The sequence below is a fragment of the Castor canadensis genome, chromosome 1 (genome assembly GCF_047511655.1).
Source record: "Castor canadensis chromosome 1, mCasCan1.hap1v2, whole genome shotgun sequence".
In the NCBI taxonomy this organism is placed as follows: Eukaryota; Metazoa; Chordata; class Mammalia; order Rodentia; family Castoridae; genus Castor; species Castor canadensis.
The window spans coordinates 186,811,948-186,822,636 of NC_133386.1; the positions used below are offsets into that span (position 1 = coordinate 186,811,948).

Genomic DNA, 10,689 nt, shown 5'->3' on the forward strand with positions numbered 1-10,689 from the left:
ATGAAAATATTTGGTAAGCCAGTTTTAAAAACATATTTCTATGTCACTGATGTTATTCATACAGTACTCTTAGAAATAAGTAAAACAAGGAACAAATCATTTCATAATATGGAAGCAGCAGTCTGCATTTTATAAGCTGGTACTAATGTAATTGAATATGTTCTTAAAAATAAATGAAGTTGGTGAATTGGAAAATTTGCTATTCATTCTGGCTTGGAACAGAGTCTATAAAATAGTGTGAAATCTGAAAAATTTGAAATAAAGCAGACTAGCTAAAAACTCATTTGACATTTCATAAGTTGCCTTTATCTATAAAATTTTAAATTATAAATGGGAATAATATACTTTGTTATGGAATCATAAGGATTCGATGGATTTATGGGTTATTTCAAGTCATGTAGCTCATAGGCAAAAATACAGGAAAATAAAACCAGAATTTACAACGCCAAAGGTTTTCACCTCATATATTAAGCGAGAAAATGAGTTAGGAAGTTGTATTTAAAAAAATCTATAACATGCACCTAAAAAAAGTTCATTTATGTATTTCCTTTTCTGGTTCTCACTTCTTGGCTTGCCATTAACTCAAGATGATTTTTTTCCTTACCAATAGGAGAAGCAGTGAACAACTGTTACCCTAGGCACTGTGTACACACTTACCTCAAGGGCAATGGTACAGCAGTTATATGAGAGAGAAAGGAGAAGCAGTAATCAGGAATGTAGAAACAGAGAGTAATGAGGAGGAAGTTTTTAAAGGTTTGCGTCAGTAAAGAAGATGCAGAGTGAAAATCTGTACTGGGTAAAATGGTGATTGACTACAAATAAGGATCCATGTATGCTTCCATTTCTTTTATTTAGTTTTGTGCATTAATCAAAATTAGAGAATACTTTATTATGCTGTATCATGTTTCTTAATTTTATTAGTCTTTTTACATATAATACATGAGGTTGCTCCAAAATCAAAACATCCTAGCATTGATAATCAAGAGTACTTGCTTGATAGGACTTCTGGATCAGAATATCACATGGAGTGTAGCTTAAACAATAGACATTAATTTTTTCACAGTGATGGAGGCTAGAAGTCCAACTAAAAGATTTAGTTTTGTTTTTTTTTTTTTTGAGGTTTCTCTCCCTGTCTTGCAGATAACTGCCCTATTATTGTGTTTTCAAATAATCTGTTCTCTTTGTAGTCATACCCTGGCCTGGTATGTCTTTTTTATGCCCAGATTTCCTCTTCATAAAAATATCAACCATACTGAGTGCTTGGAATGGTGATTCATACTTATAATCTTATCCACTTGAGAAGCAGAGACAGAGGATCATGGCTTAAGGTTAGTGAGACCTTATCTCAATAAACATGTTGGGTAGAGAGGTACATGCCAGTAATCTCAGCCACACAAGAGCACATAAGTGGGAGGATTGTAGTCTGAGGCTGCCCTGTGGAAAAAACATGGAACCTAATCACAAAAATAATCATAGCACAGAGGGCTGGAGGTATGGCTTAAGTAGTAGAGCACTTGCCTAGCAAGCACAAGGCCCCTGAGCTCCAGAACCACAAAAACAACAACAAAAACCCCCCTAACACAAACAAGCACAAAACCCATTATCATTCGTATTGAATTAGGACCAACTCTAACTGCCTTCTTTTACCTTAGTTACTACTTGAAAGGCCCTATCTTCATCACATGCTGAGGAACTGAAAGTCAAAAGCTTCAAGTATATTGTGGGAAGACATGATTCAACCTGCAACACCAGAGAAGGGTAGTAGTTTCTCAGTAGAGGAGACAAGGACAGAGTATAGAGCAAATGACAAGGAAAAATGTATAGAAGACATGATATATTCTGCAAAATCTAAGTAACAAAATTTATAAAAATTCTGCAGTCAGACACATTTTTATTTTGTGCCTTAGAGCCAATAACACAGTCAACTTTTCATAAAATATGTTCTTTTGATCATGTCCTAATTAATATACTATTGCCAAATTCTATGTGAACTCTAATTATGTCTTTGGAGACTGAATTACATATTTCTGACTGCTGTGCTGGAAGTCTCAAAAGAGTATTGAACAAGCACATATGTTGAGTACAGCAAAGGCACATGAGAGCATCACAGAGAGGAAAGCATGTCACCTGGCCTTCCTGATGGCGGGTAAGCACTAAGAAAATTCTTATTAGCAATTTGGTCATCCTGTGACCTCAACTGAAATTAGAAAGGAGATAGAGAGTCTGGCTTGGATGTCAAAGGATCATTGCTATGCCAACATGGTAACAGATATGTGTGTTACACACATACACACACATACATAGATACACACACAGATAAACACACAGGTATACACATACAGATAACACACACACACATACACACACACACACACACACACACACACAGATACACAAACACCTTGCAAGTCAGACTTACCCAAGGGCATAGATGGTCCTAATATACAATCTGAAATTCAGTCTGATATTTATGTTGTGAATATCAGATATTCAATTACATAATGAAACATCAAAAGGACAAAAATGTTTCCTTTTTACTCCATTGATTGTGCTGTTCTGTGCTGTTCAGACTAGTGGCATATGCTATTTTCACTTCTTGGAACTCATTTTGAAGTGCTAGAGAGACATTCCCTTCTACAGAGTTTTTATTGCAGTAAAGGCAGCAGGTAATAGGGTTGCTAAAGCGGAAAATGCATCATGATAATCCATTCTGTGTGGATGCCTTAGCATGACAGGTTCTGACATCTTCAAGTTCATATACAGTCAGCAAATTATTTCAAATTCAAGATGAATTTGAGGTCTTGAAAATGAGTCCTCTTTTTATTTATTCTTCCTTCTTATTATGACACAGTACTCTGTGCTGAGATAGTCCAGTTGAGGATAGATTGTCTTCAGAGAATTTTAAGCTAAGTTAGAAGTATTTGAGGAAAAGTAGGCTTAAGATAAAAAAAATTCAGTAAATTATTGACTCAGTAATTATTTGAGTGCCACCATGCTGTCAGAAACCATTCCTGTTGATGTTAGAATATAGCAGTAAATAAGCAGAGACTTTTTTCCCTTGTGAATGTTGCATTCTGGTGAGGAGGAGGAGGCAATAATTTTAATAGACAAGATTGGGACATGATAAGATTTAGAATATAAGTGTTAGAAAAAGAGAGCAACATATCAGAATCAGAGTAGAATATTTAAGGATGAGGATTATTGTTGGGGGTGGGTATGGAATTTTTTTTAAAAAGGGATTAGTATGGGCCATAGTCAGAAATTTACATATGAAAGGGTCTTCACAGAAATAAATAGATGAGCCATGCAAATATGAGAAGAAATAGTGTGTCAGAGAAAAGAAATCCACTATTAATTTTTTTTTTTGGTGGAACTGGATTTTGAACTCAGTGTCTTGAAAGCAGACACTCTGCTGCTCGAGTCACACTTCCAATCCATTTTGCTCTAGCTGTTTTTGGAGATGGGGGTCTCATAAACTATTTACCCAGAATGGTCTTGAACCACGACCCTCCCAATCTCAGATGCGTAAGTAGCTAAGATCACAGGCAAGAGCCACTGGTGCCTGGCACAAGGAGACATATTTGAGGCAGTCATAAATCAGCAAGGCCTGAGTAGAATGAAGGCGGGGCAGGGATGGTGACTGTTAGGAGACAAAGCTCTGGATGTAAATGAGGGTCAGACTATGGATGACTTTTAGCCAGTGTGTTTTTAGCTTCAGATAAAGTGGACATCTTTATAAGATTTTAAATTCAGGAGTTATATTGCCTTTTAAACTTACTTGTTGGACTATAGTGACTGCTATATTAAGACTCCACTGTTGGGGACAAGGGGGCTGACCAGTTAGAAAGCTCTTGAAATACTCTTGGCAAAAAATGAGAGTGTTTTCACCAAGGTGGTAATATTTATTACACAGGAGGTAGGAAGTGAGTAGATTCAGGGTAACTTTGAAGGAGGTGAAATCAGGATTTACTGAAAGATTGAATAATAGATAGGACAGAAAACATGTAGGTTGATTGCAAGTTCTTGGCTTCAGAACAAATATGGAGAAGAAACAGATAGATCAATGTTTGGAAATGAGGATTAAGAATTATACTTTGACCACATTAAGTTTTAATGCATAAATATACTACTCATCTTTTATTAGAGAATATTATCAGAGTGTTTATTTACAGTGTAGTAGCAGGATTCAAAAGTGAGGACAGAAGCAAGAAGAAAGCTTATTAAGACCCAGGCCTAGACTCCATGTGGGGCTGCTTATGCTACAGCCCATTGGCCAAAGCAAACCACCAGGCAATCTGAGTGTGAAGAGGTAGAAAAAAACAGAATCAACTCATAAAATCAGTAAGAATTGTGGACACTTTTTTGAACTACATCACATAATATGTTGGTCTATATTTTCATTTCCATTACGATTTTTGTATTCCAATCTTAAGAGCTCTGGCACAAAAATAAGAGATGAATCTATGATAAAAGATTACACACAGAAGTCAGAATAATGAATGTGGTATTGAGTCTATTAGTGGGGTTTTCTTAGTCCTTCATCAAATTTATTTATCCATTCTTTCCAAGATTTCATTGTTTTTACATTAAAAATAAAGAGACAGGAAATGTTATTAGCAATCTTTATTTTGAAAGGATTTTTCTCCTAGACTTCAACATGCATTTTGAGGAGAAATTATTATGTAAATAGAAATTTCTATTTACAGTAAGTTTGAGCTGAGGATATTTGAATCCCTTCTGCCATGATATGATCCTAGTTTATACAATGGTTATGAATTCATCCAGAACCTTTAGTGCCTCCTTTTCCTGTCTACAGAGATCAGGAGAGTGGTACCAACAGGTGAAAAAGGAGGGAGAATTTCAGTTTCTACTTAAAAGTGAGCAATGGCTTCCTTCAGTTCACATTCAGATCTGCAGTTGGAGTGAATGTCGTGTCATGCTAACTCGACACAATGTCTAGGGCTTCGATTTGTACTGATATAAAGGATAAAAATGTTTTATATGTCTTCAAAAAGCTTTTGTAATCTGATAAGTGTTTTGCTTCATCCAAAGCACCTATAACCAGCCATCTTCATTTAACTTTTCTCAGCTTGTTTACCTTGCTAGGCTGTTTTCCAGGTAAAGATGCTGATAACTTTTGTTATGGTGAAATTTCTCTCCTGCTTTTCTTTACTCATAGTGAGAGGTTTTCTGGCTCAGTTCTTACTTTTTTTTTCTTTTTTGTTTTTTTGTGGCCCTGGAGTTTGAACTCAGGGTCTCATACTTGTTAGGCAGGTGCTCTATGGCTTGAGCCACTCCACCAGTTTTCACTTTTCAACTCTCCTTTATGTGACTCACTTTCTGGGAAAATATTGTCAGTAGACTAGATAACTTATTCTATTAGTTATTTGCCTTTTTAAAAGTTTAAATAAGAAATTTAGTAAGTGGCCTAGTTCAGACAATGTCATTTTCCCCTCAGGTTATAGTCCTAATTGAAAATGAGCCTTTCCAGAAATGTTTCCTTTTATAGAAAAGTGATGAAGTAGCAAAGTTCATAGTAACCATTGGTATTGTGGCTATAATTCAACATTTTATACTTTAAAATAGCAATGTGTATATTTTTTACATTTGTACTAATAGCAAGAGGAATAGTACAGTGTATTGGTGTGCAATGGTTGACACACAAGAAATTCTCAATAACTTTTAGAAGGATGCTACTGATATTTTTTGAGTGTCTACTATTGGACTGAGTATTTTCACGCGAAAAGTATTCCTTCCTCAAACATACAATCTGCTAGTAAATTTAGTCATATTTCTGAGATTTGTTTTTCTGCTTTATGAGAATAATGTACTGGCCCTATGTGAAAGATACTAAGTGAATTCCCTAATTTTAAGGTTATTTTTACTTTGACTTTTTGTCAAAGTTTCAGGCTCAAGTGCTATAATTCTACATAGTAAGAAGTATAGCAAAAAGTAAAATTCCACAGAATTGTTAGTAATTGTTAATTTAATTGATATACTCAATATCTTGTTTCAATAGAAAAATCAGTATGTAATTTTTATTCCCTGATAATGATAACTAGGCTTTTCTTTGTGGACATGAAAGTGGGAAATCGCACCATCCTTACTGAATTCATCCTGGTGGGCTTTTCAGCAGACCCCCGGTGGCAGCTGATTCTATTTGGAATATTTCTAATTCTCTACTTGGTAGCATTATCAGGGAATATGACCCTGGTTATCTTAATCAGGATTGATTCCCGGCTGCATATACCTATGTACTTTTTCATTGGCAATCTGTTTTTTTTGAATTTCTGGTATACCTCTGTGTATACCCCTAAAATCCTGGCCAATTGTGTCTCAGAAGATAAGCGCATTTCCTTGGCTGGATGTGGGGCTCAGTTGTTCTCCTGTGTTGTAGCTTACACTGAGTGCTATCTGCTGGCAGCCATGTCATATGAGCGCTATGTGGCCATTTGTAACTCATTGCTTTACTCAGCTGTTATGCCCACCTCTCTCTGTGCTGGGCTTGTTGGTGGATGTTACATTGGTGGATATTACATAGGTGGATTTTTGAATGCCATAGCCCATACTGCTAATACTTTCCAGCTGAGTTTTTGTGGTAAAAATATCATTGACCACTTTTTCTGTGATGCACCACCATTGGTAAAAATGTCCTGCACAGATACTCGAATCTACGAAAAAGTCCTCCTTGGTGTGGTGGGCTTCACAGTCCTCTCCAGCATTCTTGCCATCCTCATTTCCTACTTGAACATCCTCCTAGCTATCCTGAGGATCCGCTCAGCTTCAGGAAGGTGCAAGGCTTTCTCCACCTGTGCTTCTCACATAATCTCAGTCATGCTCTTCTATGGATCCTTGCTCTTCATGTATTCAAGGCCTAGTTCTACCTACTCCCTGGAGAAAGACAAAGTGGCCGTCCTGTTCTACACTGTGGTCAACCCATTGCTGAATCCCCTCATCTATAGCTTGAGAAACAAAGATGTCAAAGAGGCCTTCAGGAAAGCAACACAGACCATACGACCCCAAGCATGAACACATTTGCTGAATGTTGTTATTTTGTTTTCCAAATAACAAGAGCTATAAACATGCTTATACACATTTATGTATTTCAGTTAAATTCAACCAGTGATCTCATAAGTAATAAAATATTGAGAACATGAGTTAATTATGTTATCACTCTGTGGTGGTATAAACTATTTTAAACATATAACATTAGGTTTCAATATGTTATTTTGATTCTTTAAATTATATTTTTCATATAATTCATTTTGTTGTTACTGGGAAGTCTTTAGGAAAAAAGTAAATTACACAGTTCCAGGGACGTAGTTTTATTTGACATTCAATGAACAATTGTTACTGGCTAACAGCAGTTTTGGAATGGTGATACTGCTGGAAGTTTGCTCAACATTTTTATTTTTAGTAAGGTGTCTCTTGTAATAAATTTATTCTAAATACCTAATTGAGTGTGCAGAAACTGTCTTTGCAAACTATATGTCTTCCACATTATAAAACCACAAGGGTTAATGATAACAAACCTTTTCCAAATCCATGGAGAAATACGTGTCCATAGAATTTGTCTCTCCTTGGGAGAGTGGGTACTCCACAGAAATTTCCTTTGGATCACACAGCAATGTAGCCCCCTCTTGCAACCTGTGTGAGCATGTCCTAGAAACCTAATGGGGGGCAACAAGAGATTAAGAAAGGACAAAAGACAGAAGACAAACATGTAAAAAGCTGGGGCCAGGTGGGATGGGTGCTCAGATGGAGACACACAACAGCTTCATCCACCTCCAATGAGTTTATTATGTACAGTGGCAAAACAAGGAGGTGGAGCAGCAGTTCTTGGGGGATGGGGCACAATGCTGTAGTTCTCGGGAACAGGAGGAACCTGCGACCACTTCTCTCTGAAGGTAAACATCTTAGGAAAATCAGCTGTGCTGCATTTTGCCCTTGCTTTCTTCTGTGGATGGGGCCATGCCAAACTTGGTCTGCAGATTACTGGGTATAACTGTGCTTACTGCTTTTGTGACTGGGGCTGTACCAAACTCAGCTTGCATATTATTTGACCCAGCTTTGCCTATGTCAATTTCTCAAAGGCTTCTCATACTCCACTCCCCACATCTCCCCCTTTTTCATTCCTTAAATGCTCTCAATAAAGCATTTAAGTGCAAGGAGTTGTCTTTGCACTGTGCAGCATCTGAATGAAAGAACAAGAAAACAGGTGAACGATAACACACTTATTCCTGTCAAATACCAGAAGGAGTGCTTATTGAAACCCTTGAATTCATCCAGGATAGTTTTGCAATTGTAGCTGGAGAAACAGCATTATCATAAATGTTTTGCATGGCCAATATTTGTTGCCTTAATAGCCATAAGTCCACAGCATTGTTTGCTTCATTCTCATGTGCCCATGAGATGAGCTTAACCTGTAAAGTTATAGTCACTATATTGAAGCACTAAATGTCCTGAGGAATGACCTCCCATGTACTCTGTATCATTAGCAAAGATAGGTACAGGGTGGCTCTACCAAGTGGTAGGATGCACTATTGGGAGGTTAGGCATGAAAGTCCAGTGTGCATCACCCTGGACAACACCCACCTGTATTGTGATTATGACCAATGTTGCCAGCAATGTGGTTGTGGGATTCCCAGTCATCCCCAGGTTACTGGTTACCATTGTCATCATGTCCATTAGTTTCTTCATTTGACCCCAGGTGGGTGGCCCACTGTTCTGTGTCTATCTTGCAGGTAGCTGTTTTCTTGGCCACCCTCTGGTCGGTAGAGGAGTCAGCCTCAGTGTTTCCCTGTCATGGGGTGAATCTTCCAGTCTCAGCCTCCTCATTTTTGGGACTGGGGGTCCATGAGGCTTGACAAACCATGATGGTACCCACACTGGGTGTTCTGCATCTTCAGGAAAAACAAAAGCATGCCCTTGATCCCACATCAGGGCAGGACTAGGACTGTGCCACTTACCAGTCAATACATTTTTTCCAAAGAACCTGAGGCCTGACAGTCAGCTCCTACAGTTGCCAATGCTTTCAGCAGGTGTTAAGCCCTGTTCTGAGCAGTTAAAAAAATTAGGTGCATGTAAAACTTTATGCAATTGATAAGCAGGGGGGGAAGTACCTTATCTTCCCCTTTTAATTTTTTTAATTGCATTTTGAGAATAGCATGTGTGTGTGTTCCACTATGGCCTGCCCTTGAGGATTATAAGGAATACTGGTGGTGTGGTGTATCTGATTGGCCTCACAGAACTTCTGAAAAGCAATTGAAGTGTATTCAGGCTCATTGTCAGTCTTGAGCTTTTGGGTTTTACCAAAAGCTATCAGGGACTAGGCACGGACCCTGGACTGGGAAGTACTGGAGATTGCAAAGCCTCTCCAAGTAGGAGGTTGCAAAGTTCTCCTACTCACATTCTTCCTGGCACCTGGTGTTGTGACCTGCATTCTCACATCTCCTTTGAAGAAAATAACTTGCCGTGTTCACATTCCAGTTCTCTGATGCAGAACTATATAAATTACCAGAACTGTTTGGAACTCTTTGACATTGGATTAATCAATAGCTATAGATAAGACGTCCTGTGAGCTCTGATGATTTCCAGACCAGATGTTTTGTAGTTAAGTTTCAATAAGTCTGAGGAAAATTAGCCCATCAGACTCCATTCCTTTTACCTTAGATCAAATGGACTTCTGATGTATTAAGCTTGATATTTACTTGTTCATTTCCTTGTACTGCCCCATAAAACAAACACTCTGGCTTAGGTAGGCAGTCACATATACTACTGGGAATATGCCATCCTCCAGATCCCAGCTTCATGTTTTTATGTCTCTGTGTCTTTGTTTCTCATTCCCCATCACTCCCAGTCAGGTTCAGCAGCTTAGCCACACAGGCCATGGCATGGGCAAAAGCATCCAAACAATGAGTGATGACAAACTTAGTAGCTTCACCAATTTGCACAGTGGCATAGATATAATCTGAATAAGTGTCCACTGACACATGAGCATAGCACTGCCAGCCAAAAGAGGAAATATGAGTGACATCCATCTGCCACAAGATTCTAAGTTGAAGGCCCCAGTGGTTAACCCCCTCAGGCACTTGTGGCGAATGTGAATCACTGCTGACATGGTTTAATGTTTTGTCAAACCTGCTTCCTGGTAAGGTAAAATTGCCTATGCAAGACTGAAGCATTTTGAGCATACAAAGCATGACTTATCTGGGCAGTTTCTATGGGTGTGGCTGTTTGGGTGGGTAAGCCCAGAGACTAGGTTATCTTCCCAGTCATTACTGTCAGCGAGTGGGCCAGGGAGATTAGAATGGGAGTGCAAATGGCTCACAAATTAAGGATAGAAGTGAGTTTGCAAAAGACTATATAATTGAAAGAAAAGATTAAATAACTCCTCACTACTAGTATGGCCAATATAAGCAGTTTTAATGCAGCATAAAACACCTACCACATAGTGACTATCACTGTATAGATTGATAGGTTCTTGTGGAAAGTCCCTGAGGACCATGACAACAGCAAACAGCTCCACCCTTTGAGAGGAGGCAAAAACAGCATGTTCAGCCTGATAGGCACTCTTTGGTGTAATAAGCAGCAGTACCACACCCAGAAGCATCAGTGAAAATTGTGACAGTCTGTGACAGAGGGGAAGATAGAATAATTTTTGGAAAGATAAACACATGAAGGGAGGCA

The 10,689-nt window shown here is 38.2% G+C and overlaps 1 protein-coding gene across 1 annotated transcript; it reads left to right on the forward strand.

Moving 5' to 3' along the window:
• Positions 1-6,078: 6,078 nt before the first annotated feature.
• LOC109701604 (olfactory receptor 9G4) lies at positions 6,079-7,029 on the forward strand. The gene has a single exon (XM_020187141.2). It carries the CDS (start codon positions 6,079-6,081, stop codon positions 7,027-7,029), a length of 951 nt encoding a protein of 316 aa, XP_020042730.2.
• The last annotated feature ends 3,660 nt before the right edge of the window (positions 7,030-10,689 follow it).